General features: G+C 56.8%; 7 protein-coding genes across 7 annotated transcripts; all 7 read left to right on the plus strand.

Moving 5' to 3' along the window:
- Positions 1-745: 745 nt before the first annotated feature.
- On the plus strand, positions 746-2332 carry LDBPK_280150 (hypothetical protein, conserved; the record flags this gene model as incomplete). The annotated part of the gene is made up of 1 exon (XM_003862068.1): positions 746-2332. The coding sequence occupies one exon, from the start codon at positions 746-748 to the stop codon at positions 2330-2332; it is 1587 nt and encodes a 528-aa protein (XP_003862116.1).
- A 1340-nt stretch (positions 2333-3672) lies between these two features.
- Positions 3673-4263, plus strand: LDBPK_280160 (RNA binding protein, putative; the record flags this gene model as incomplete). Its single annotated transcript, XM_003862069.1, has 1 exon — positions 3673-4263. One exon carries the CDS (start codon positions 3673-3675, stop codon positions 4261-4263), a length of 591 nt encoding a protein of 196 aa, XP_003862117.1.
- A 2246-nt stretch (positions 4264-6509) lies between these two features.
- Positions 6510-7784, plus strand: LDBPK_280170 (phopshatase, putative; the record flags this gene model as incomplete). The annotated part of the gene is made up of 1 exon (XM_003862070.1): positions 6510-7784. One exon carries the CDS (start codon positions 6510-6512, stop codon positions 7782-7784), a length of 1275 nt encoding a protein of 424 aa, XP_003862118.1.
- A 1293-nt stretch (positions 7785-9077) lies between these two features.
- LDBPK_280180 (hypothetical protein, conserved) lies at positions 9078-9698 on the plus strand (the record flags this gene model as incomplete). Its single annotated transcript, XM_003862071.1, has 1 exon — positions 9078-9698. The coding sequence occupies one exon, from the start codon at positions 9078-9080 to the stop codon at positions 9696-9698; it is 621 nt and encodes a 206-aa protein (XP_003862119.1).
- A 2340-nt stretch (positions 9699-12038) lies between these two features.
- On the plus strand, positions 12039-13592 carry LDBPK_280190 (hypothetical protein, unknown function; the record flags this gene model as incomplete). Its single annotated transcript, XM_003862072.1, has 1 exon — positions 12039-13592. One exon carries the CDS (start codon positions 12039-12041, stop codon positions 13590-13592), a length of 1554 nt encoding a protein of 517 aa, XP_003862120.1.
- Positions 13593-19996: 6404 nt separating this feature from the next.
- LDBPK_280200 (hypothetical protein, conserved) lies at positions 19997-20998 on the plus strand (the record flags this gene model as incomplete). Its single annotated transcript, XM_003862073.1, has 1 exon — positions 19997-20998. The coding sequence occupies one exon, from the start codon at positions 19997-19999 to the stop codon at positions 20996-20998; it is 1002 nt and encodes a 333-aa protein (XP_003862121.1).
- A 2558-nt stretch (positions 20999-23556) lies between these two features.
- LDBPK_280210 (histone H2B variant) lies at positions 23557-23985 on the plus strand (the record flags this gene model as incomplete). The annotated part of the gene is made up of 1 exon (XM_003862074.1): positions 23557-23985. One exon carries the CDS (start codon positions 23557-23559, stop codon positions 23983-23985), a length of 429 nt encoding a protein of 142 aa, XP_003862122.1.
- Positions 23986-25895: the final 1910 nt, after the last annotated feature.

A 25895-nucleotide genomic window follows, 5' to 3' on the forward strand; every position in this document is an offset into this window, starting at 1 on the left:
CTTACGTATGTTACACGGCCATGTACCTGCCTCCGCCTTTCTCTGTCTTCTCTGGTTTTGCCACGTCGCTGTGCGTCTTTCTGTTTTCCTGATGTTGCTACTGCCGGGTGATATAGTGAAGGCATATTTCCTGTGTACTCTCACCGTATACGAAGTCGCACCTGCACTTGTCAACGGTGCACTTAGTCGCCCCCTCGTTCCTAATTTCGACCATCTGCGACCCGTGCGTGGCTCTGGTGTTCTCCGGCCTTGCGAAGGTGCCTTTGAGCGTTTTGCGTCCATCTAGTGCTGCTTAAACACCGTCCCCATTGCGCACACGGGAGTAACAAAGCCGCCTGTGCTTCCTCCTTTACCTCGTCACTTGGGAAAAGCCAGCGACCAACGACTCTCTCCCGCTTCTTTTCTTCGCCCGCCGTTGCCCTTGCCTTCGTTCTAGTATCCATCCCAGCTCTTCTACGGTCTATCCGGGTCTCGTTTGGCGTCGCGCTCTTCTCTCTCCCGCAGTCTTGAGCGACGCGTGACACAGCGTATCAGTGAGGAGTTGCAGCGCCGAGAGTTGTGGATGAACACGTGCACAAAGACAGCCGCACACTTATTCCCCGTTATACGGTCAAGGCGCGCACAAGGGTGGTGGCTGCTGTGGTCTCTGTTCTTTCGCACAGGTTTCTCCAGAGTAATCGAGGACCTTCGGCGCACCGTGCCTTTTTCTCCATTTCTCAATCCACTCCGCTTATCCGTGTAAACGATGGCCTCAGAAAGTCATGACGATATCGTTGCTGAGCAATCGTCGTCTGTGTGGTCTGTCCTTCGAGAAGAGGCACGTGAGCTTCGCTGGTACGTGCTGATGGTCGCGTGCCTCCTCACTTTTGGGAGCTACTACATCTACGACTTCCCTGGCTCCATTGGCAGCGGCAGAGGCAACACAATCGAGAACCACTTCAAAGCACATCAGAAAATCTACACGGAAAGCATGAACCAGTACCTTTACAGTGTGTACGCATGGCCGAATACGATCCTCTCCGCTCTGGGCGGCCTCCTCATCGACAAGTATCTCGGGCTGCGCGGGGCAATGGTCCTCTTTTCCGTGCTCATTCTCACTGGGGCCGTTCTCTTTTGCATCGGCGTACACGCGACGACGTATTGGATTATGTTTGTCGGCCGTATCGTGTTTGGCCTGGGCGGGGAGTCGCTCAGCGTCTCTCAGTCCGCTTTTGTGGCGCGATGGTTCAAGGGTCATCGCGGCATGGCGCTTGCTTTCGGGATCACCATCAGCTTCTCTCGCGTCGGCTCATCATTCAACTTTCTGTTCGCGCCAGCGATCGCGAACAAGTGGAGTATCGACGCGGCTGCCGTTTCCGGTATTGCTGCCTGCCTCATCTCCATGCTTGCGTGCGTTGTGCTCGTGATGGCCGACCGCCATGCCGAACGTCGCGGCTACCTATCCGTTACCGAAGAAGACGAGAGCGACTCGACGGAGGAGGACGAGGCGATGTGTTCAGGCGTCTTGCAGATGCCGTTGGCGTACTGGCTGCTCTGCGCTGTTTGTGTGTTTTGCTACACCGCCGTATTTCCTTTCGTGGGTGTGGGCAAGAACTTCTTCCAGGTTAAGTACGGCTACACCGGCGACGCAGCAGCCCGCTGCCTTTCCTTCTATCAGATCACCTCAGCGGTGGCGAGCCCGGTCATCGGCTTGGCGGTGGACTCGGTGGGCCGCAACACATGGTGGCTCATCCTCGCTTGCTCGTGCTTTGCTGCCATCCACGTGCTGTTCATGACGACGATGATCCCTGGCGCTGTTCTCATGGTGCTAATGGGGTGCTTCTACACCTTTCTGGTGTCGGGGCTCTGGCCCTCGGTGCCATGGGCCGTGCCAAGCACAGTTGTGGGGGTGGCGTACGGCGCGATGACCTCGATCCAGAACATCGGCTTGGCATTGTTTCCGATGCTTGTGGGGGCAATCCTGGACCACTTCCGGCAAAACGGCAACAACACGGCAGAGCTGACGCAGGATCTGCCACCGTTGGAGGCCTTCATGTGGACCGAGGCGCTCTTTTTGGTTTCGGCTTTGATTGCCTTTCTGGCGAGCGTGGCTTTGCTTGTGGAGGACCGGCGCACGGGAGGAGTGCTTAGTGCCGCGAGCGCCAAGCGGCCGCAGATCATAGAGGACCTCAGTCGGCTACAGAATGACTTTGAGGGTGTCGTGCCAGACTTGGAAGGCGTGGAATACGAGAGGGAGGAGCCGCAACGCCAGGTGACAGAGCCACTTACAGGCAACGCGCGCGCCGACGCTGTGGCCACCGAAGTGGCTACGCGGGCGCACTCCGGGAAGTGAGTTGTGCTTACGGTGACGAGCGTTGCGCTCTCTTCTAGCATGCGCTGTCGAGGACAGGATATGAAGTGTGCATTTTGCAGGTGAGTTTCGCCGCATCCTACCTTGTTGTCGACACTAGTGGTCATCGACGGCAGTGCCGCTACCGCCGCCCTCGTGACCCCGAGGGGGATCAGCAGAACTGCGACTGCTGGTAATCCACACATTCTCTGGAATCGGCTCCCGTCAAGGGTACTCGCGACCCTCTGTGCTGGGCAATCGGTTAGGGCCGCCGATGGATTGAACTTCTATGCCCGCCAAGTTGCTATTTTTTTTTTGCGTGTTTGTTGTCGTTCGCCTGTGCTTGCTTCTCTTCGTGTATGCGTTCTTGGCTGCTCCGCTGCTCGTGTCATGCCGAGCTGGGCACCGCTGCTTTTTCCCCTCGCTCACTCACTCCTTTCTGCACTTGTTTGTTTTGTACCCTCTGTTCTGCTTTTCTCTCGGTGCGCGTCACCCCTCGACGTTAGCGCCATTGCCAACTCGAAGTTTTACCCAAGAAGCACCTCCGTCCAAACTGCACGCTTGGACTTTGGCAACTCTCCTAGCTCGCGTAGAGGGTACGTGCTCCGTCGCTCATCGCACTGGCGTTCCTTCAGATCGTCACCACCCTCGCTACCGCCAGCGTGTCTCCATGGGTGCGCCGCCTTCCTCGTTTTGTGTTTGTTGCTCTGCCTTAAGGCGAGCGTAGCGATGCCTCTCACAGTTCGCATCCTGGACCACAAACGAAGTTCGTGTCACCGACGCGGTAGCCTCTACACGCAAGCGTGATGCAGGTCAAACACAGCGTGTGGCCACGTGCGTCAGAGTTTCATTGAGGTGGTTCATGTCTTGTTCCCGGCGATGCCGTCTTCCCTGCTACCCAGATGGCTGCCATGCCACGTGCTCGCCACTGCTGTTTTCACATGTTCTCTCTCCCCTTTTCGTATCAAACATTCTCTTCCCCTCATGCCTTACCATCAGCTGTCAGTCGTTGGCCGAGGGACACGATGCCTAGCAGGGCTGTGGTGCGCAAAAAGCACCGACGCGATGCGAAGCGCAGAAAAGCGCAGGATGCAGGCGGCAGTCCATCCCAGTGCTTCGCATCCGCCATCCTAGGGGCCGACGAGTCCGCTGTTCATCCTTCCTCATCACGGGTGCGCTTGCTTCTCCCCATGGCGCTAACGGAACCGCAAGTTTCACGCAAGCGCGCACCGGAGGTGCCGACTACGGACCCGCCTTCATCGCCGAGCTCTACATCTGCCGCTCCTGCGAGCTTAGCGCATCCGCTGAAGCGACGGCGGGCGGAGGTGTCTCCGCTGGAGCCGATGCCGGGGGGTCTCACGCGCAAGGAGCGCCGGCGCTGGGAGACGAGCCGGCGGCTGGAGCTTCAGATGTCGCGACTGAACTCAAATGCTACGGCTGCGAAGGAGATGGTCGAAGAGGCGGCTGCTCAGCGCCGCGGCACGGCAAGTGATGCTGTCGATGGTGACGCGGTCGCCGTGCCAGAGCCGAAACTGCGGCACGACCCCAAGTTTAAGCACGGCACGTTTTGGCGAGATCGGAAGGAGAAAAGGGCGCGCACGCTCTTCCTAGGCGGCATTCCCTCCTCGTTCTCAGTGAAGCAGGTGAAGGATTTCATTAGCACCGTGGTCGACCTTGATCCTGATGCCACTGAATATGCGGATCAGGTTGGCCAGAACACAGAGGTGGTGGAGGAGGTGGATATGCTACCCGTAAAACACCATAGCAGGGTCAAGCACATGTACGTGACCATGGCATCCGTCCCACTTGCCGGCTGCGCCGCAGCGATGCTGAACGGATACAAGGTGGAGGGAAGGGAGCTACGGTGTAACTTTGCAGCGGATAAGGCGCAGAGGGAAGAGGCGATCCGGCGACGAAATGCCGCGCAGCGGTGAGCTCACGCGCGCCGTTAAAAAAAAAGACGTCTGTGGGTGCGCCAGTCTCCCAGGCACCACAGCGACGCAAGGGGCACCCTTCATGATCGTCTCGTGCTCGCAGGTTTTTTTTTCTTTGGAACGGCTTTCGCCCTTGCGTCGGCGGTTTACGAGTGTAAGACGATAAGTGTGGACAGGCACAAGAGCCGCAAGGATAAGCCATGGTCTTCGAGGCGCCGGCGAAACAAGAGCAAAGAAAGAGTTGTTACCACAGCGTTTTGTCACGCATCGATGGCAGGTAGAGGGATACGTAAGCCCGCTGCCATGGCTCTCTGCAGTACCGGCTTCCTTCCTCGTCATCCATTTGGGCTGGACCCTGTTGTCGAGCGCGAAAACGCGAGCGTGAGTTATCCGCCTGCGCTTGGACATTACTTGACCGCTTTCACGAGTCGACTTTGCGGCCCTTGACTCGATCCACTCTTCTTTTTGCCTCTCACTCTCTCGCTCTTCCTCTCTCCTTTCGTTTTTTTTTCTATGCAGTGACTCTCCCTGATGAGATTCTCACGAGTTCAATTTTGCGCCGTGGCACAGCTGCGCGAGTGCACGCGTTGCTTTTACTCCTTACCCGCGCCGCGCGTCCGCGCTTGTGGGCGCACCAGTGTCATTCGATTTCTTTGTTCTTTTCTTCCTTTCTCTCTTTCCTCCTTGTTCGCATTGCTTCTGCGAAAGTGCCCAGCGCGCGTCCATTCGACCTCAACGACTGTTTGGAGTCTGCTCCGCGGCTCCGTTTCCGCCTGCGAGGAGGCTTGCATATGTGTGCGTGCGTCTTTGTATCTCCACGATGTGGTTCAGCGTCTGCTAGGAAACTGCGGCGGTCGGTGCTGTTCACTAGCAAGAGAATGCGCATGCGTCTTGTCGGGAATCTGGGCAAGGGAGCTCCGTCTTCGATCCCCGTCCCTCCCTACTGCTCTGTTCTGCTTTCCACTTCCCATTCTTCTCGACCTTCACTTGCGCATTTTCGGAGGAACGTTCCCTAGTGGACATCTCTGCGCCTTTTTTTTCGTTGTCGGCTCTTGTCCGCACGCCGCTCCTGCCTTAGGTCTCTCGCCGTCTTCCGCATTTTCAGGCTGCTTCGTGTCTTCTTCTTTTCCACTGCGTATATGTACGCCAGAGCTCTCCCCACGCCCATCCCTTCCCTTTCTCCCCGTACACTCTGCTGTGTTGTCGTTAATATTGCCGCGCTCAAAATGTGCTCGGCGTTTTATGTTCTGTCGTTACCGCTGCTTCTTTGTTGCCAAACTCTGTTCGGCTTTTCTGACATCCCCTCATCGGTGTTCGTTTCTGCTGCGGCACAGGTGAGAGGCCCCGGCGGCTATTCATCTGCTCTTATCCAACCGCTCTGTCACAAGGGTGTGCTCATCCGGGACTCGAGCACAACCCCTCAGCTCTGACCAATCAGCACCACTTGGCCGTTCAGACGTGTGCACAGGCGGGGCAGTCACTCGCTGTACCGATATTATGGTATAGGTGCTGCAAAGAGCGGTGATTGATGATGAGCCTCGCTTCTTCTTGTACTCCCTCTTCTCTCCCGCAGCTGGTGAGATCATCTCCGACCCCCCCCCCTCCCTCCCTCCTTTCCCCATGCACTGCACTGCACTGAAACGAGGAACGAGTGAAAAAAAAAAAACATGGAAAACGTTGGCTTCGTTGGAAGTCGTCTGGTGTGCCGACTCGTTAGTGCCCGATTTCGAGGTCACCCATATGTCTACTTCCCTGTATTTTTTCCAGATTCCCCCCCACCTACATGCCAGTCACGAAGCTTCACGCATCCATGCCCATGTCTATATATAGATGCGTGCGAGGCTTCGTGAATCTCTTCCCACCCTCCTATGTTGGGGAGGATGCCAACTGGTTTTACTACCTCGTCTGTGAGTTCATGTCAGCCCCACCCCGTGGCCAGCCCCCACCCACCCATCACGCCCGCCCCCGGGTGAGAGACACGATGGATAGGGAAGGGGGCGCTCTGGGCTTGCATAGAAGTCATGGAAAGGACAAGGAAAAACTCTGTAAGGGACGAATGCAGAAGGCAGTTTCACCCTACCGGGAAACGCCCAACACGGCTGGTGACATTGCCCGTAAGAAGTGGGAAAATGGGATGGAGCCCATGAAATCAACAAAATGCCCTCCTCTCCTCCCCTCTCCTCTTTTTCTCGGATCTCACACGGACAAGGGCAGGGTCTAGTCACATCAAGTGGACGATAAAAACGATGAGCAACTGTCCTCCCGCCTCAGGCTTCTGCGACTTTGGTGAGTGGAAGTCGGAAGAGGACGACTCAGAGGACTCATGCTCTTCCGACTTCTCTTCGTCGTCCAGCGCGCCCTACGTCGTCTGTGCGCAGTCCATCTCCTTTGCCACCGGGGCACTCGGCAAAGCGCAGCGCAAGCTCAGCGCCCTGCCGCTTTCGGACACAGAGGAGGAGCTGCGCGCTGAAATCGAGCAAAGCAGGCTGTCGCTGGAATGTAATCTGTCGGCACTGAGGCTGTCAGCAGTGCCATCTGATGTTCCACTCCAAATTTTGCGTAAGATTTCTCTGTCGGAGAACAAACTAGTTTCGTTGCCGGATGGGCTGTTCTTAAACGGATCCTTCGGTGCGCTGGTTGAGTTGGTCCTGAATACCAATCTGCTCACGTCCCTTCCGCTCTCTCTCTTTTACCTCCCACATCTTCAGGTGCTTTCAGTGAACAACAACTCGCTGACGTCGCTGCCATTTGAGAATGTGATAGGGGCAGAGCGCGACGCGGCGGGCGATCCGTTTCTGCCCTCGGTGCGGCGTATCGGAATGGAGTCGAATCAACTGCAGCTCCTGCCGTTGTCTTTGCTGGAGTGGTGCCCCTCTTTGGAGGAGTTGTTCTTGGCCATGAACGAGGCAATGCTCGATGAGCCCGTGTCGTATGACCGTCTTCAGAGGATACGCCGTCTTTCCACCAAGCGTGTCGTGCTCAGAGTTGATAATCGCCCTCGTTTTGTGAGGCAGATTGAGGCGCAGTGCTGGGCCCGGACTCTGCCATGGCTGCAAGTCGAGCTGAACAAGATCTACCCTGACAAGGTGCTGGATTATCTCTTCCTAGGATCCCTGCGCACCGCGCAAACGGTGACTGTGTACCACGATCTAGACATCTGCTATGTTCTCACTGTGGGGCGCGACTTGGAGGCGGTAATTGAACCGTGGATGCAGCAGCTTGTTCTTCCTGTGAACGACTTTCCGGAGCAGAGCATGGTGCCCGTCTTCGATGACGCCTTCAGGTTCATCGATGAGGCAAGATCGCACAAAAAGGGCGTCCTCATCCACTGCTTTGCCGGTCTTTCCAGGTCCGTGACGATTGCGGTGGCCTATCTGATGCATCTCAAGGGTATCACACGCGATGATGCCCTTGCCTTGGTACGCCTTGCGAGGCCAGCGGCACAGCCAAATGATGGTTTTCTCCGTGAGCTGGGCGCCTACGAGGAGATGCTGCGCAGTCGTTGCGTTAGTCGCGAGTAAGGCGGGGAGAGGGAATGGGTGGCACATGCCATCCTCGAGGGGTTTCTTTTTTGCTTGTTTTCTTTAGCGGCGGATGTGCCTTACCCCTGTAGGCTTTTTTGTTTCCCTTCCAACGTGCGTGTGTGTGCTTCTCTCCACCCCTCCCCCTCCCCTTTTGCATGAATGCACGCATGACGTAGAGTGTTTGTGCGCATCAGCATCGTCGATGGCCTCCCCCCTCTCCCTTCTGGAAAGGCGTGCATGGGCTGTTGTGCCCGCCTCCATGAGCTTCTGCGCGGACGCCACGATAGAGTGTACGCCCGCTAAAGACGGAATCGTTTGCTTCCCTTTCCCTTTTCTTATCAGTCGTTCCCCGACCCCTTTCCTCCTGGAGTGTGCCCTGACTAGCCAACTTCGTGTCCGCTCATTGGTTTGTTGGCTAGAAGCAAGGAGACGGAAGGGAGTCAGAGGGAACGGCATAACACAGCACTGTAGGTCCAGACGAGCATCCACGTACAGGGTGGATGCAATGCGCGGCGCGTTTTCACAATGCGGAAGCTAAACCGGCAACGCATTAACTCGCGAGGGGATATATAGCAAGTCGTCCCGCTGTCTACATACAGGGACGGGTGAGCGTGTGTCTGGGTACGCCTGCATGTGGGTGCTTGAAGCCGTCGCGCACCGTAGAGATGCGGGATTTAGTGTCGTGTCGCTCATTTTCGCTGCCGGCATAGTGTGAGGATGGCGTACGAAGGCGCGAAGGAAGTTGAAAAAGTGAACTGTGTCGTGCCTGTGATGCGTACCGGAGGTGGCTCTGTGCCTTATAATCTGCTGTCTATCGTTGCGCCGCAGCGTGGCACGCCGGCGTGTTTCCGTGCGTCTACCTTCCCGCGTTCGACTCCTCCGTCCCTTTCCCCCTTTTCTTTGTAAATTCGAAACAAAAAAGACCTCCTCAGTAGGATGGTGTAGGTCCCGAGCACACCGAGTCGCCAAGAAAAACAGGACTACCTGGGCTTGTCTCCCTTGGCATTCGTGCCGCCGTCGCTTCGGATGCCACTTCCCTTCTTTCGCTTCCCCTCTCTTCTTTTGCTCACCTTGTTGATGTTTGGTATGTCTGAAGGAGGGGGGACGAGGGGCAAACATTACGCCTTACGTGCCCGGACGTGACGAGGCCGCAAGCGGCGGGGTGTCGAAAGGCGGCTTGTTTTTTGCCCTCTCTCAGTTCTGCTGTGGCTTCATCATCTGCTGTCATCCCCTCCTCCTCCACCCTGACCATATCTGCCCTCAACGCGCTGCATTAGTGTACCGCCTCAAATGTCCTTCTACGCGTGGCGGGCCGTCTTTTACGGCTCCGTCTGGACGGCGGGGGATTTCTGTGCGCAGCTCTACGCCGCCCACAAGGAGGCGGCGGCGCGGCGCGCCTCCGGTGAGAAGCGGAAAAGCCCGCGCCCGAGTGGAGCGCAGATGTTTGCGATGCTCGACAAGGAGCGTCTTGGGCAGAACACGCTCTTCGGACTTTCGATCGGCGGCTTTATTGGTCAGTATGAGCGCTTCCTCCCCCGCATCTTCGGCACATTAACACGTAATCCCACACCGTGCCTATGCGCTCTCGGGCTACAGCAGCTGGCAGTGACACCTCTCATCCTCTGGTCCTACTTCAACGCCATGACCGCAGCGCGTGGAGGGCTGAGCGACCCGAGTTTCATGAATGAGCACAGCTTCGGGGCACGTCAGCGACACGACATCGCCAGCGTGGAGCGCCACATCCTTCATGATGTGATGCCGTATCCGCTTCTCGTCTCATGGGGCGTGTATACGCCGCTCTTCACTCTGGCGTACATTGGCCCACCCCGCGCTTCCACGTTCTTCTCCAGCTGCCTCTTTGTGCCGTGGTGCGGCCTCGTCTCCCACACGCAGGGGAATGACCTCCTCTAGGCTCCAGCACTGTGGGCATTGCGCCACGTGCTCCGAAAGAAGAGCTGTCGTTGCACCCAGATGTATGCGTGCGTCTTTCTATGCTGCGGTTATGGCAGTTGGCGAGGACGCACCTCACTCGCAGCCGCCGAATGGCGGAAGAGAAAGCCTCTCTCTGACGCCCACCCTGGCGTCGCCTGTCGTTTCTTCGTTGTTGCTTGAGTCGTTTTGCTTCTCTCTTCGTGTGTGCGTGATTCTTTGTTTCGATTCCGTCCCTTGCCTCGGCGCGGAGTGCGCATGCATTTGTCTGTGCGTCCTCGTGTGCCGGTGTGGCTCAACTAGTCGTAACAGCTATGCTGAGCCCATAGAAAGACAGAGGGTGGCTCTCTCTTCATATCTGTGCCGCAAAGAGTGTCTGCGCATGATGCGACTGCATCGTACCCGCTCCACAAATCACCGTTTCCGTCCTCGCATGCGTGTGGTTGCTTTTCCATGCATCCTAACTTGGCCCTCTGCTCCTGCTTAGATGGTTGCGGGGCGAGGCGCGAGTGAGAGAAATATACAACGTGCATCAGAAACGGACCACGTGCCTGTCCGTGCCCGTTGTGGTGACACACACACACACACAAACACTCACACACCACCAAATGACAGACATTTTGTGCTGTCTAAAGAACGACTGAACTGCTGCGTCATGGCCATCTTCCACCCACCGCGGTGTAAGCACCGCTGCCCTCTTGTCCATCACTTGATCCTATGTTTTTCCCCTTTTTGCGACCTCCTCCTCCTGTCTCTCTCACGCTCCCCCGGCACTCTCCTGCCGCCGGCGTGGCACCTCGTTCCTCCTCTCTCATGCACGTCCTCTGACGGTCCCACACCGTCTTTGCGCGTCTCGTTCCTTTAGTTCTCTTACTACCCGATAGTATCGTCGCGTAGTAATAACGGCTTCACCTACTCACTATTCTCTCGCTTAGTTAGTTGGTTTTGTTTTCGGTTGTGAGCTTCTTCACTTCCCCTTACCTTTAGTTGTGCTTTAAGTGCTGCCTTTGTGTTGCGTGGTTGGCTGCTGTTGACTTGTCTGTGCCTTCTTTGCTTCTCTTCGTTTTTTATTTCTTGTTTTGCGTGTGCCTTTAGTGTTGCTCGAATACTGGTTTTGTCGCCGGATCTCTGCGCTCCACTTATAGTTTGGTTGTTTCGCATCTCTCTACTCGCGTCCTGTCTGTTCCTGTCTTTGTGTCTGTCGGAGCGTTCGCGTCTTTTACTTTTTGTTTGACTTGCCTTACGTGTTGTTGTGCTTTCCTCATCTCTTTACTCCTTTCGGTTTTGTTTCCTTCTGACTCTTCTCTTGCTGCTGCCCGTTGCGATACTGTGCGTGCGGGTGTCTTTGGCAAACTTATCCAGTTTCAACTTTTATTCGTCGCATCTTTACGTCGAAGAGTATCACTGGCAGCGTCTGCACCCATGCAAAGGCCTTCCCGAGCGCCTTGATGCATCTTGCCTAGCCTCGAAAGATCAGTCGAGACCGGAAGAACGACTCAGACACGGTGGCCTTGGCCTTGCCGCTGCTTTCCCTTCTCTGTGTACGTGTCTTGTGGAGTATACCGCGTGTAGGTAAACGCACGTGGTTGGGAGAGAATCAGCACAACGTATTCTGTTGCTTCACCGTACTTTGCGTTAACCGGTGCGTCCAGTATGAGGAGTGCGCGTGTTTTTTTTTGCTGTATTTTGAGTGCACCGATCGGGCCTTTCCCCTTTTCCACAGAGCGTCACAGCGTCAGCACATTCTTGGGTGTGGCAGCCTCCTATATTATTGCTTTTTAAGTCTCTCACCTCCTCCCCTGCACACAGACACACAGACACACACACACACACACACAAGCACACAGTGAACTGCAACACCCGCTAGCGCTGCTGCTCCGTGAACCAGTCTCTCTTCTCGATCACAAGGAAGGAGCCTTCCTTTCCTTCCTCCATTTCCGACCGTTCGCTGGGACCTGCAGAACCGTGAATGCGCTGTAGCGCAGAGTTCCCGGTAACAAGTAGCGCGCTGAACAGCTGCGAGCTTCACGGCGTGCGTGCGCGCGGTTTCTTTTGGTGGTCTGTGGGACATTCGAAGGCCACACTCTCGCCGACCTCACAATGATCAGCGATAGGCTTGACTGCACAGAGGGGATGAGCTCTGCCAAGGTGTTACTGGCGAGCCCAACGGACTCGCCGCAGGAGGCGGTGCTCGAGGGCAACTGCGGGCTGTCCACCTCGACAAGCGAGTGCTCGTCGCAGTCCAACTCCCATAGCCACCGGCGCGAAGTACCAGACAGTGCCCTCATCCCTGCCAGCGAGTGTGGCTCTATAAACTCGTGGATGCTCATCATTGATGAGGAGGATCGGCCGGCGCGCATGCTGTATGACGGGCTCTCATCATCTGAGGAGGAGCATCAGGTGCCACAGCTCATGTGCAACGACGAGTTCCGCAGGTCTTCTTACCAACGTCAGGTGCAGCGGTGGCAGCAGGAGGAGACGGCGTACTTGAAGCACGAAGGCTGGTGTGAGCACCGCCTTATCCTTCTCATGCAAGAGGCCTTCCGATGCAGCAGACAAAACCTGAAGCGTGCGTTCAGAGCTGGTGCCATGTCGGTAGAGGTGTACGCCACTCGGCTGGCGGGACTCAAAAACGCTCTGCTGCAGATCAAGAAGGAGTACCGCCGAACGCTGCAGCGCACGCGAGATCGCAAGGGAGACTTGTCCAGCATTGCGAGCAAGGCTGTAACGTGCATCGCCTCCGTTTACCCATGGAGCAGCAGCGGCTTTGTAATGGGGTTTGAGGAGAACGTCAGGTTTGGACAGCTGGCGGATGTGATGGGCAGCGAGGGCCGACGTGGCGCACCACTGGAGCCCCCGACATCTCAGCAGTCTACCAACGTCGGCCTGGCTCCTTGCCGTGACATGGCTCCGATGTCAAAGGTGACGGATCCTGGCATGTCTTCCGAGCACCTCAACGCCGCTGCGCCGCCCGGGAACGATATGGCGTCGTACTACCAGGGGCGGCGTATCGTGACGCCCCGCGTTTCTCTCTGTCCTCTACCACCTCGGCGTCAACTCTTCCGGAAAGGGGTGGCTCCAGACGGGTCTTTGCTCCTGTCGTCAGCGCACACCGGCACATCGGCGGACGGCGTCGCATTTACGATAGGTCCTCTGCCTGTGGAGAGCTTGAGCCGCAGCTTCTTTGCTGTCTCCCCGAACTGCCTGTCGCCCGACTCGCCAGCGCTGGTGCCACCGGCGTCGATAGCTGGCCCCTTCCGTAACGATGAAAGGCGATTTCTAGAGAAGCGCCAGCTTGTTGTGCAGGGGATGTCCTTCGTCTCGCAGTCGTTGGCGTCGAGCATTTTCATTTCGAGCCGGCGCGCCACCATTGCGTCGGCTACGATGCAAAAGCGACTGAATCTCGCCAAGGGCCAGGCGCCGCCTCCGACGTCGCACCCCGCTTCCTGCGCCACGGTGGTCGACACGCAGATTTATCTACCCCCACCCGCCTCCTTCGCGACAAGCAACTCTTTCCCAAAGGCAAACCGGGTGAAGCACGAAAGTGGCGCTGTTGGCGGCAGCACGATCAGTCTGAGTCGTTGCATTAGCCAATCAATGCCCTGCTCGTCGCCGTTCCTCGCTCCTGGCAAGGGCTCCTTCCACGTAGACCCCTCCCCGAGTGCTCCTGTGGCATGTAGTCCACCCGCATACGAGCACGCAGTCGCCGTATCGAGCGAATACACGCACAGGAACCCTGTGCGCCTCCCTTCGTGTTACCATAGCCAGCTTCCAGGCGATAGAATGTGTTGCGACCGCATGAGTGTCCACTCACTCTTCTCTGAGATGCCGCCGGTGTCCCTGGAAGAGGAGAAGCACGTCAAGGAGTTATGGTGACGTGGATGCTCGACCTAAGCAGGGGCATCGCGACTTCCACGTTCCGCCTATGATTAGCAGCGATTCGGCTGCGCCTGGTGAGGGGGAATTCGTCGCCAAGTGCGAAACGGAAACACTGCCTGGCGCAGCGTCGCAGCACACATTTGCGTGGTTCTGAGCTGCGCGCATGGTAGCGCCGCTCATTCCAACGCTTATTTTGCCTTTTGCTATGCGGAGTGTGACGCTCTGCCCACCGTCAGTCATAGTAAAGCTGCGTTGTGGCGATACCTGCGTCATTTCTGAGACACTGTCGTGCCCCCTTTCCACCGTACCTCCCGATTGGTACGGCTGCTTCTTGTCATCACCTCGTTTCTCACGTTGTTTCAAGCGTGGACTAGGCGGCCCGCCCCCTGCCCCTCCCCTTGCACTTCTGCCCGTCAGAGCACGGTGCTTTTCCTTGCACCGCCAGCTCTGTGACGGGTGCCGTTCTTGACGGTGTCTACAATATTGGTGGCGTTAGTTTGCCGTGCTTGTGATCCTTCCTCTGTTCTTTTCACGTTTTCTTTTCTTTCGCTGGCTCTCTGTGAGACTTTCTTGTAAGCCTTTTCCCTTTACATGATGTGTGCTCGTGTTTGTGTCGGGAAGAGGTCAAACGCGGCTCCCCACGCCTCCTTCCCCTCTTTTGTTTTTCGTTTTCTGTTTTTGCTTCTGCCTCTTGCTCTGAGGTTCGGCTGTGGTTTCGTGGCGATGTATCTCAAGGCCCTGCCTTCTTCCTCTCTCTGCATACCCTTTCCCTTTCTCCCTTGTGCCTTGGTTGTTAGAGGAGGCGTCCATGCGCGTCCACGTGCATGGGTGTGTGCATGCGTATGTGTGCGTGTGCGCTTGCACTTGCAGCAGTGGTAGTATCGAATGGTCGGTGAAAGAGGCGAAGAGGAAAGAGTAGGTGGCCCTAGAAAGAGAGGCGCTCTTGCTCAGTCGAGTAGGGGCTTAGCGCTGCGCGCGTCTTCCAATTGGCGGTAGAAAGCTCCCTCTTTCATTGGCTATTATCAGTGATCTATTGCTTTTTTTTCTGGTTTCTTCAAGACCCCGCTGTTCCTCCTCCGCCTCGTTCATTTGCCCTTCTTGTCGCTGCGTCTTTCGCACGTCTCCCTCATTCACGAATGAGCCTTTTTTTTCACCTATGCTCATGCTCCCTCTTTTTCTCTTGCTGTTGTCGTTTCTGCTTGGGTGTGGCTTTCTGTGCGGAGTGTCTTCTTTCACCTCTTCTGTTTCTCCACTCTGCCTCCATCTCCCTCTGTGCGTGTGCGTGCATATGTGTGTGGCGGTCTCACTCCCCATTCCACCGAACCCCACTCCCTCTCCCCTTCCTCTTTTCGCCGCGTTCTTTTCTTTGTTTCTCCTTTCTTGTAGCTGGCCTGTAACGTGTGGCACGTCGCTTTCCCACCGCTTTCGCGCTCATGCGTGCGCGACATTACGGAAGACGAGCGCTCTATTCATTCGTCTATTTCACGTTCATGCGTCCTCTCTTCTTCTGACATGCTTTCCTTTCTTCCTTTTCTGTAATTTTCAGAGATTGTTTGCGGGGGCTGTGTTTTGTCGACTGCTGTACTGTGCGCTCAACCCACGCCGGTAGGGTGATCTCTGTTGGCTGCTGGGTGATTATGCGAAGACACGAAGTGTGTCGGCACACCGTGGCGTTACTGCAGCGCGTTAACGCGCGTTTTGTTTATTAGTTTTCTCTCCTCTTTCACCTCCACCGATTTAGCAATAACCAAGTGCTTAGGCGAAAGGGTCAGTGCGCGAAATGGCGAGAGGAGAGGCGGCGGAAGGGGGATGGAGTGAAGTCTGCGCACAGAGGGGAGTGACCCCCAGCTCCCGCACATACGCACGCGGGCACCCGGGTGGCGACCTTTCGTGTCGGCTGCCGGTGGTAAAACGCGTTTTGCTCTTCTGTGTCCTCCACCGGTTTGCCGCGGCGAGCGTCCAAGAAGACGCTGGGAGGGATGCGAAAGTGCTTGAAAGGCAGCCAGCCTCGCTTCATCACCCCCGGACCGCGTAGAAAAAAACGCCCATCATGCTATTAAATAAGTGGGCAAAATCGATTGTGCCCATGGTTGGCGCTACACTCTCAGGTCACGAAACGTGTGTTGTTCAGATCTACCATTACCTTGCTACGCTAGACTCTCCGCTGCTGCGAGCAACAAGAAAGGGATAGAAAGCAGGCGGGGAGCCAGACAGGCCACGACGCGAGAGCATATGCACACCGAAGAGCCAAAAAAAAAAGACGAACGTCCTGTGAAGCGATGCGTGCCGCACATACACCGGGTAGGGAGCATGAGGGATAACGACAGCTGAGTATTACATAAAAGCGAAGAAGAAAAGGAACATGAAGAGCCCTGAGTGCAGGATGGGAGCACGTGTGGCGTTGTGCACAAAAGAGCATTCGCCGCAACCCTCATCTATGCCCGCTCGTTTCTCTTCCTTCGCTTATTCCTCTCTCATGCTTCTCTATTCTCCACCGCCACCGATGCACCCTTGCGCTTTCACTTTTTCGTCTCTGTTTGCTTTTTTGTTTTGTGTTGTCGGAGGGGGCGTACCCCCTGTGCTTTCGTTTGCATGTTTTCCTTGTGTCGTGTGGACGCCCGCACGGCGAAGCGAGTGAGTGGAGACAAAAAAAAAAAAAACTCATCAGTCGGATGAGGAGAGCGGAGCCGGAGTAACACAGGAGCCGAGGACACACACGATATATGGTTCTAGATACAGGGACACGCGGAAAGGACCCCCCCCCCAAAAAAAAAAAGAAACATTCCGCGCCGTAGCTCCTGGTATTAATCTGCTTCACACAGAGCTGTAGGCTTGTGCGCATGCGCAGCGTGGAGGCTTTCCTTCACTAGAGGAGCTTATGCGCCTCCGTTTATTTTTCTTCTGTTTGCTTGTATCGTTTTCGAGCCTATCTTTGGCTGCGTCTCTCCCTCCCGCTCCCTTCTTCTCTGTGGTGTCGGCGAGGGCACATCCCTTTCGTCTCACTGCCCATCAGACCTCATCTCCCCATTCCTCCTCCTCTCTCTCGCCTACTCCAATCGCACGGCCCTGCACTGCAATGCCAGAAATCAGAAAAGCGAAAAGTAAGCAAGGAGAGAGGCATTTGCTTTTCAGTAGTCACACACGCACACGCACACACACACGTTGTTCGTTTTCAGGGCTCTCTCTGCGCTTGCGAGTGTGAGTGTGTGTGTGTGTGTGTGCATGCGTATGCATTTGTGAGCGTGTGTCTCTGTAAAGCACCACTGCGCGAGGTTACCGCATGTCGCTGAACTCGGAAACGGAGCTCGCGAGGGTATTGCCAGACAACGCGCAACACGAATAACCTCGTTCGCGTAGAGGAGGCTGGCGGTGCCGTGTCGAGGTGGAGGCAGGGCCGTGCGTGCGCGGAGCCGTAGGGGGTGCAAGCCATTGGACGGAAACGTTCTCCTTTCAACCGCCCTTTGTGTCTTTGCGCAAACAATACCTGCGCGGCAAGGCGGTGCGGCCCTGTCGTCGCCGCCGGAGCCGTTGCCTGCAAGCGGGCTTTCAAAACAAAGAATGCATCTTCGTGGTTTTTCGAATGGACGCCCTCTCACCAGTTTGCAATGATGCCGAGCAGCGACGATGTGGGGACAGAGAAAGCCGGCATGAAGCGCATTCGTACTAAAAAAAGCAACTCGGCGGGAAGGCTGTGATTGGCAAGAAGACATTCCACGAGCAGGTGCACTCGGGTTTTGGCAGGTGTGGCAAAGCCAGTCTTTGTGGCAACAGAGAAACAGGGCTGCAGGAATCCACAGCGATTAGGGAATGCACGACCCTGTGCCGTCTGAGACAGACACCAGGATGCCCTCTCCGTAAGCCATAGCGCATCAGGCGATACGGTTGAGGACGTGACTCTTTAGCCAACGGGAAGAGGAAAAAAGACAGCGCAGCTCCGAAAAGGCTTCATTTCTCATGCGAAGTTCCACATACTCACCCCAGTCGACAGGTTGGCTGCGGCGTGCGCCATCTTCACGGACGATGCCGAATAGTCCGCGATGAAACTTGCTGTGGTGACAGGCAGTGCTCCAGCCGCTGAGCAGCCCGTCAGCCACAACTGCGTCTTCGTGCGACGCCTGTACGGCAAGTGCCCGGCAAAGTACCGTGCAAGCATCGTACGACGGGAATATCCGCTTTTTCCGAGAGGGTTACTTGATCAGTTGCGCTACCCAACACCACGAGGCGGCGGCACCAAACATGACCGGCGGCCACGACCCGCAAGGAGAGACGTTTACGCGTCAAACATCACAGCTCTTTCGCACTAGGAGCACACCACCCATGCTCGGGGGCGGCCTCGCCGCCCTCTACGGGAGCAGACACAGTTGTCATGGGGCAAGAAATGGCTCAGATCAAGAGGAACATGAAAGGGGTTACGAGGCGCTTGTGCCACCACAGAGGTCCACCGCGAGGACAGCAACGACGGCAGTCCAAGCGAAACCGGGCAGACCGCGATGGAGAACAACGCTAGCGGCAACAGCAGCCTCCTGTTCCCCCGCGTCGCTCTCCGCGCGTCGATCTGCCGCGGCACCTCGCTGCAAAGTCCGTGTGCTCCATGTCAGAGAGCTGGGTTGCTGAATTTGTGGGTGACAGTGTCACCCAAATGGGGAGCGCAAGAGAGGGTCACATCACAGAGTGACTGCGAATCCGCGCGAGGCTACGGTGTGTGTGTGTGTGTATACGTGTTCTCAGCCCAGCAGACAAGGAGGACGGAGAAGCAGAATGACACCTTGAGAACCACAGCGGCTCACACGCAAGGCTGGGTAGCGGTGGCGACTGAGGAAGACACCGCCGCCTTTGCCCCCGCGCAGGAACCTGGGCGCTGCCGGCGAGGATGAAGGCATGCAGTGCAACCGAGTGTATCTGGCGCCGACTGCGCAGCGCGTATGTAACGATGGGACGGGAAAGGACAAGAAGAGCCTGTCTGGTGCACGGCCCGATACCATGGCAGGACGGCTCGTCCCAGACACGACCGGGATGTGGCCGTAGTGCAGTGGAGTTCGGCGGACTGTGATCGTGTATGCGTGTGCGCTTGCTCACTTGCTCGTGCTAGAGTGGCCACGTCGAAAACGAAAGAAAGTGCTTTTTGCGTCTCTGGTCTCTTCAATCTCTCTGAACTCGCGGGTGATGTGTGTGTGTGCGCGCTTTCGAGCGGAGGCGCGTTTGACGTGCACTTCTCGGCCCCTATACGCTCTTCTTCCCCACCTTAATGCCCTTGCCTTCTGAGCAGACGAAGGGCTTATGATAGTCGCGAATGCACCGCACACTCGCCTATACAGAACCGCGTGTGGGCTCTCCATTCGAGACCGAAGAGCCTCCCTTGCCACGCGTGCAGGACAGACTCGAACAGCGGTATGAAAAGCGGGCGCCGGTATCCACCCCAAATTTGCTGCTTTTTCTTTCGCATCATCATTAGAGCACTCGCACCGCTCCCCCCACATACTACAGGTCACGACAAGCGTGCGCGCCCTTTCATCTGACCGCGCTCCGTCGTCGAGAGAGGTAGAATGCCGTTCGAGCCGGTGCCAAAGAGTAAGCGAAGCTGTTCCCCCATTCGGTGGAACTCCATTCGCCTGCCGGCGAACTTGCAGGCCCTGCTCGCGGCGAGCAAGGAACGCACATTTGCTGCGAATGTGTCCATCTTCGAGGGATTTGGCTCCTTTCACTCCGAAAATGTTGAAGACCTCATCGCGGCGGACGAGGCAACCTACAAGCCCCCTGCGCATTTTCCGGCATTTGCGAAGCGTATTCTCTCCAAGTCGGAGATTGCCCGCGCTCTGATGGCGCCTCCGGAAAACGCGGCTCACTCGACGTTGCCTAGTGGGAGCCCCACCCGAAAGCGAAGCCGCTGCGAAGCGATGCATTGCGGCGGTGCCGTTTCCTCGGTCGCACTCCGCAAGAGCCGAGTGGAGACGGCGCCGGAAGCCAACGCGCTTTCGGGGGCGGGCCACAACAACACGGACGACGTTACCGATGGCGATAGTGATCTGTGTAGTGATGAAAGCTGCTTCTCCTCCTTCTCTGTCGTCGGTGCGTGGAGCGCGTCTGCGAAGTGCCAGATACGCGAGATGGCCAACCAAGCAGTGGAGCCCTGCGAGCTGGGCAACGCTTTCCGTTCTGAGCACTTCAATATCACCCCTGCTATGGTGCTTATCAATCACGGCGCGTTTGGCGGCACCTTGGTCGGTGCTATGCTGATCAAGTGGCTCTACGAGGAGCACATGGAGGCGGAAGTGGTGCGGTTTGTGGATCGGGAGCTGCTCCCACTGATCGTATACAGCATCCGCGCTCTGAGCCGCTTCCTGCACGCCGATCCACGACAGGTGGTGCTGCTGCCAAACGCCACTTTCGGCCTCAACTGCGCCATGCGCATGATTGTCAAGGATGACGTGGTCGCTTTTTTTGACACGGAGTACTTGGCGGTGTACAAGATGATGTGGCTTCGCTGTGAGGAGGTCGGCGCTTCCCTGCATGAGATCTGTCTGAACAGGTTTTTGCATGACCCGGAGGTGATGGGCGACAACACCGCTCTAACGGCGGAGATCTGCCGCCAGCTACCCGCCAACTGTACGACAGTTGTACTGGACTACGTGACGTCCACAAGTGCGCTCTGCTTCCCCGTCTTTACGCACATCATTCCAGCTCTGAGGCAACGTGGCGTGCGCAAGATCATTGTCGACGGCGCTCACGCGCCGTTGCAGGTTGAGCTGGACTTCAAGGCACTGCCGCCCGAGTCGCAGCCCTCCGTCTTTGTAGGCAACTTGCACAAGTGGTTCTCCTCGCCCAAGTCAGCGGGCTTCTTCTGGGTACGGTCGGATGACGTGGCGAAGATGCACAGCGTGGTGCTCTCGCACGGAGCCGGAGAGGGCCTCCTCTCGGAGTTTATCTGGGACGGCACACGTGACTACGGCACCTACCTATCGATTCCCGCGATTGTGGAGTTCTGGGAAAATCAGGGGCACGACCGGGTGCGGGACTACTGCTCTCACCTCTTGTCATCTGCCGCAGACATGCTCACTATCGCTTTTCACTCACGCAGGGTCGCTCGCCACGCTCCCTTCATGTCGCTGGTGGAGCTACCTGAGAAGCTGCAGGACAGCCTCATCACAGCAACATACATCCAAGACAGCCTCCATGACATCGCCCGAGTCGAGGTGCCAGTTAAACGGATCGAGGGCCGCTACTACCTACGCATCAGCGCCTTTGTTTACAACACCCCTGATGAGTACATCTACCTGCGCGAGGCGGTCTTGTCCGTCGCCGACAAGTGGGTGCAGTCTCCACAACGCAAGCATCTGTATGCGCAACGGCTCTCTTCTCACGCGGCCGCCACCGCCACGAATGACCAGCTCGCTGCTGTGCCGTGAAACGGGTCCGTTCGTTGTCAAGGTGTCTGCGAAGTCCTTGGCCTGGTCCCCTCTACCACGCGCAACAAGGCGTCCTACTTAGCGTAGGCCATCCTACCGTGACACACAGAACAAGGAAGCGATGGACACGGTTTGTGAGCCACCACGCGTCCGACTGCTGCAGGGTCGATGCGCCGGTTCATTGTCCGCCTCTACGCAGCGAAGCAGCAGCCTGTTCTCGCCACCTCGCCCTTCTTTTCTTGACTGTAGAACCGTTGCCGTGGGCTGAAGCGGGGGGGGAGCCGGTGACGGCGTTGTTTTCGAAGCCGTGCGGAGGCGGTGGGCGTCGTTATCCTCAACAGATGTCCTGTCGCTGAGGAGTGGTTCTGCCCTTTTGTTGACGTTTGTGTCTGTCCGCCGGCGTGTGTCTGGGTATGTGTGTTTGCCTACCACACCGACTCCTTCTATGTTCCTTCTTCTGCTCTGCCGTTCCCCCGTCTCCCGTCTTCTTCTGCGCGACTGCGAAGGCTGAGAGTGAGCAGATGGGCACCGCTCGGTCTGGCACGTATTTCTCTATTCTCTTTTTTTAGCCAATCTGTGCTCTAGTACTCTTTAGTGTCTCGCTGCCTCTCTCCCTGCGTGAGCCACCGGCAGGAGTGCAAGTGACGGGGACGTGGTTGCCTGCTGCATATCGTCGTCGCCCGCCTGGCACGACTTCTCCGTGCTCGTATTGACGTCATGTTGCAGTATCACATCATTCTCCCTCTACCCCCGTGCGCCTGCACCAGTGTATGTGCGCGTGCGCGTCTCACAGGCGCCCACCCGTGCACTCCAAATCGAAAAGGGAGGCGCGTGCGTGTGAAAACGAGGATTGTGTGCCTCTCTGAGTGAAGGCGGACAGTGAGATGGGAGGGTTGAGGGAGACTTCCGAATCCTTGAGCGCTCGTTGGCAGTGATGAGGGGCCGTGCTTTCCTATGCGAGAGGGCTAGAATGTTTCCTTGTGTTGTTTCGTCCTGTTGCATCACTGACACGACACACGCCAGTCAGGAGTGGAGGCTTTTACAAGATATGCACATCTTAATGCATTCGCACGAGCAGAAACGCACACACGCAAGCACGCGATGCCACGTTGTGCGGTGCTGTGACAAGATGCACATGTAAGTGGACACCTCCGCTCCAGATTGAAAATTGCGCAGGCCAAGTGCTCTGTGACAACCCACAAGCTCGGACGCCACTGAAAGACCAAGATGCTGGAGGGAGCACGTGCTCATTCGTGCCTCTGGTCGGCTTCTTCCGGCCGTCCTTTTCTTTCCTCATTCCTGTTTCCGCCGCTCACCCTTCTGTTCTCGAAGCCCCACCAGCGCGCTCCCACCCACCGCTCAGCCTCCCTCTTCTGTACTGCGCTCGCGCTTGTCACGTGTGTGTTCTTCTCCCCGACGTATCGGTGCGTTGTCTCTTTCCCTCAACGCCTTTTTCGCCCACATGCTCACTCCTAAAAGGAGAGCCCGCCTTGTCCGCGCATGCGCGCGCCCATCCCGGTGAGAGGTGAAGGCAGATGGCGTTGCGGGGACGGCGCACGAGAAGAGACAGAGAGAAGGCGATTGATCAGGTGTGTGGGGGAGGGGGGACGGAGGGCGGTAGGCGCTCTTCTTCAGGTACGGAGAACACGATCTACAGCGCCTTATGCGAGGTCACGCGGAGGGTTGTTGAGAAAGGAGCGACGGCGGTGGAAAGCGGCAGCCCAGCCGCTAATACACACATTCGCATCACCACCCACACTGGAGAAGGGAGGGCAACGCAACCGATTTAACATTTGCATTTGAGAAGCCGGTTCACGGGAAAGCAGTCGCTTCGACGAGTCGATCTTTTGCGCGTGAGGATGCCGTGCGCGGCGATGACGTGCTGCCTTCCGCTGCACTTTGCGTCTTCCCTTCCGGTCTCGAGTTCCTATGCGGAGGTGTTACTCCATCAGCCATCCCCCACGCCTGTGAGTGCGACATCGTTCCTTGAAGCCATGCGGTGGACGCCACGCCGTCTCGGCTGCCTGCCCCTTACGATGCGCCATTCCGTCCTTTTACGAGCCACGGCGCCCGCATTGTCCCTCTAGCAACGCGCAGACGTGGGCGGCACCGTTGCTGCCCATTCTAGTGCGCTTCTAGTACTGCCGCACATATGCGAGCCAAGAGACTCGCAGCAAAATGCGGGTGCTCCTGTTTTTTTCTTCCCGCGTGCATATGGGCACATCCCAGTCTCCCCGCTTTGTTCTCCTCTTCAGTGACTGACAAGCCTCCACCCAATTTCTCTCCCCTCGTTGCTCCTTTCTGCCCTTACTCACGTCTGCTCTACACTTTTCCCACTGTCACCGCGTCGTTCTCCCATCGTCAACGCTGCCCTCCTTCTTACTTTTCCGGTTTCATGCGTCGCATTGTTCGACGCACGCATTTTGAATCAACCAGTTCTCGTGAACTCGTTCCTTGGTGCCGCCTCTGCCCTCCTGTTATATATATATATTTCGACCTCCGCTCCAACCTCAACAACATCTCACACCCCTTTCCTGTCTTGTCTCTTCCCGTCCAACATGCCTCCGACCAAGGGTGGAAAGCGTCCGATCCCGCTGGGGGGTAAGGGCAAGGGCAAGCGCTCGGCGGGTAAGGCACCCAAGTCAGGCGATGATCAAAAGCGCCGCCACAACCACAAACGCAGCCAGCACTGGGATCTGTACATCCACCGCGCTCTGCGCCGCTTCTTTAAGCGCGGCACGCTGAGCAAGGCAGCCGTGCGCGTGCTTTCTTCCTTTATTGAGGACATGTTCAACCGCATCCAGACCGAGGCCGTCTTTGTCGCCAAGATCAACAAGGTGAAGACTCTGACAGCTCGCGAAATCCAGACGTCGGCCCGTCTGCTGCTGCCGCCGGAGCTGGCGAAGCACGCCATGAGCGAGGGCACCAAGGCTGTCGCCAAGTACAACGCTTCCCGCGGGGAGGCGTATGCTCAGGGTGGCATTTAGAGCGTGGCTCCGCTGCAAGCTACGCAAACGTTTGTTTACCCCTTTCGCCTTTACTCTTGCCCTTGTTATGCTGTGCTTATGTAGGCGTGACTCGTCTTCACGCACACGAGTGCCGATGGCGGGTGTGCACCCGTTCTCCATTTCTTTTCTTTTTGTCGCTTACTCTCCTTTCCAGACGCGTCATAGAGCTGTTTTTGTTTTTCTTTCTCTGTTTTGTTTGGAGTGTGTGCTCCATCGCTGATGTGAAGTGGATGGGGCAGCGAGCGACAACGGTGAGAGGGGCGTGCGGCTCTCTCAGTGAGACGGCTGTGCGTGCTGTGGTTGATTTCTCTCCTTCTACGTCTTCGCGATTTTTGCGTTTGTGAGAGTGCGTGTTTGGGTTGGCCTGCGTGTGCGCATCGCTTGGTTTTTCTGTTGCTTCGGCGAGCACGCATGCGCTTGCATGGGTGTCTTCGCTTCTGTTCGCGCCGATATCGCTTGCTTGCTCTCTCTTTTTTTTCGTTTCTTGCTTCCGACCGGTTTTCTGTGGTTTACTGCTGGATGCTTCTGCGCACGGACGCAGATGCCCGCTTCTCGAGAAAGCCTTTTTTTTTCACACGCGTCATGCAAAGGCGGGCTGCGGTGTACAGCAGATCAGCGTGGAGCTTCTCAACTCAATCGGCGTATCTCGTCTTATACAAATATATGTATGCTCTTGTGCGTTTGTGTGCGTTTCGTTGTTGTTGCCGCTGTTGTCTTTGCGTGCTGAAGATGAAAGACGAGGGGCTACGGTAAAGCACAGCAGGTATAGATGCTTTAGAGAGCCCTACTCAGGGAACAACCAAAAAAAAAGCAACGTCTCGCCGTCTCTCTCCGATGAAGATTTGTTTACTATCAATGAGGTATGTGTGGCTCACACGAACCATGCCCGTGCTTGCGGCCGGGGGGGGGAGGTGAGAGGGAGGGGGCAGTGCGTTTCTAAGAGCTGCGTTGGTGTCTTGAGCTTACGCTTACTGCGTTGTCAATGAGAGAGCAGAGCTCCGCGAGGCAATGGCGCTGCCGGTCTGCGCCTTCGCTGCCCGTGCCATCACCACCCGGCCGTCGTGCTGATGGGTGAACGGCGTCTCTTCCTCTACAGCTTCCTCTTCTGTATGCCATGCTCGCATCACTCCTTCGCTCATTTCTCTACCGTTCCTCCGTTGCTTTCGAACGCATGGCCACCGTGCTGCATGTGCCGGAGTCCATGACAGCGATCGCGACGGAGGTGGGCGTCGCTACGGGTCGCATGGCACTGTTTTCACTGTCCGCAGTTTTTGCTGTTTTGTTCACGTGTGTAGTGTAGGGAAGCAGTCTGCACCGCTGAAGTGCTGACGAGGGACCACGCGTGTCTTTGGCAACCGTGAGCTGCTTCTCCGTGGCCGTCTCTCGGTGGCACCAAACCGGTACGCATGGGTTTTGTTGCACAGTTGGGAGACTGATTCGGCTGCGTCCGCTATGGTACTCTAGCTTGAATGGTGGTCGCGCAGCCACACCATCGTTGCGAGCACGTCGCTGCTATGCACCCAGTCAAGCTTTTATGCGATGCTCCTGTTGGGCCTCAGCATCTATCCTGCGGGGGGGGGCAGCGAGAGACGGTGCCAGAGGCATAAGAGAAAGGGCACACCGCTAAGCCAGTGGATCTGCCTTTCTCGTCATCTTCTATTCCATCTGCAACGACGCCCTGTTACTTCCGGGGGTATCAGCTGCACCACCCACCCCGTGCGTCACGCTGCTATAGCTGCGATGTATGTGTTCTCAAGCATCATCGCCACTGCACCCTACACGGCATCGGCGAGCGTGGTCAGCACTGGCTCGTGCAATATCTTCTGTTCGACACTGCACAGCTGTACTCTGGTATAGTTTTTATGGCACTTGTAGCTCACGGCGCCACG

Source organism: Leishmania donovani, chromosome 28, assembly GCF_000227135.1.
Source record: "Leishmania donovani BPK282A1 complete genome, chromosome 28".
Taxonomy (NCBI): Eukaryota; Euglenozoa; class Kinetoplastea; order Trypanosomatida; family Trypanosomatidae; genus Leishmania; species Leishmania donovani.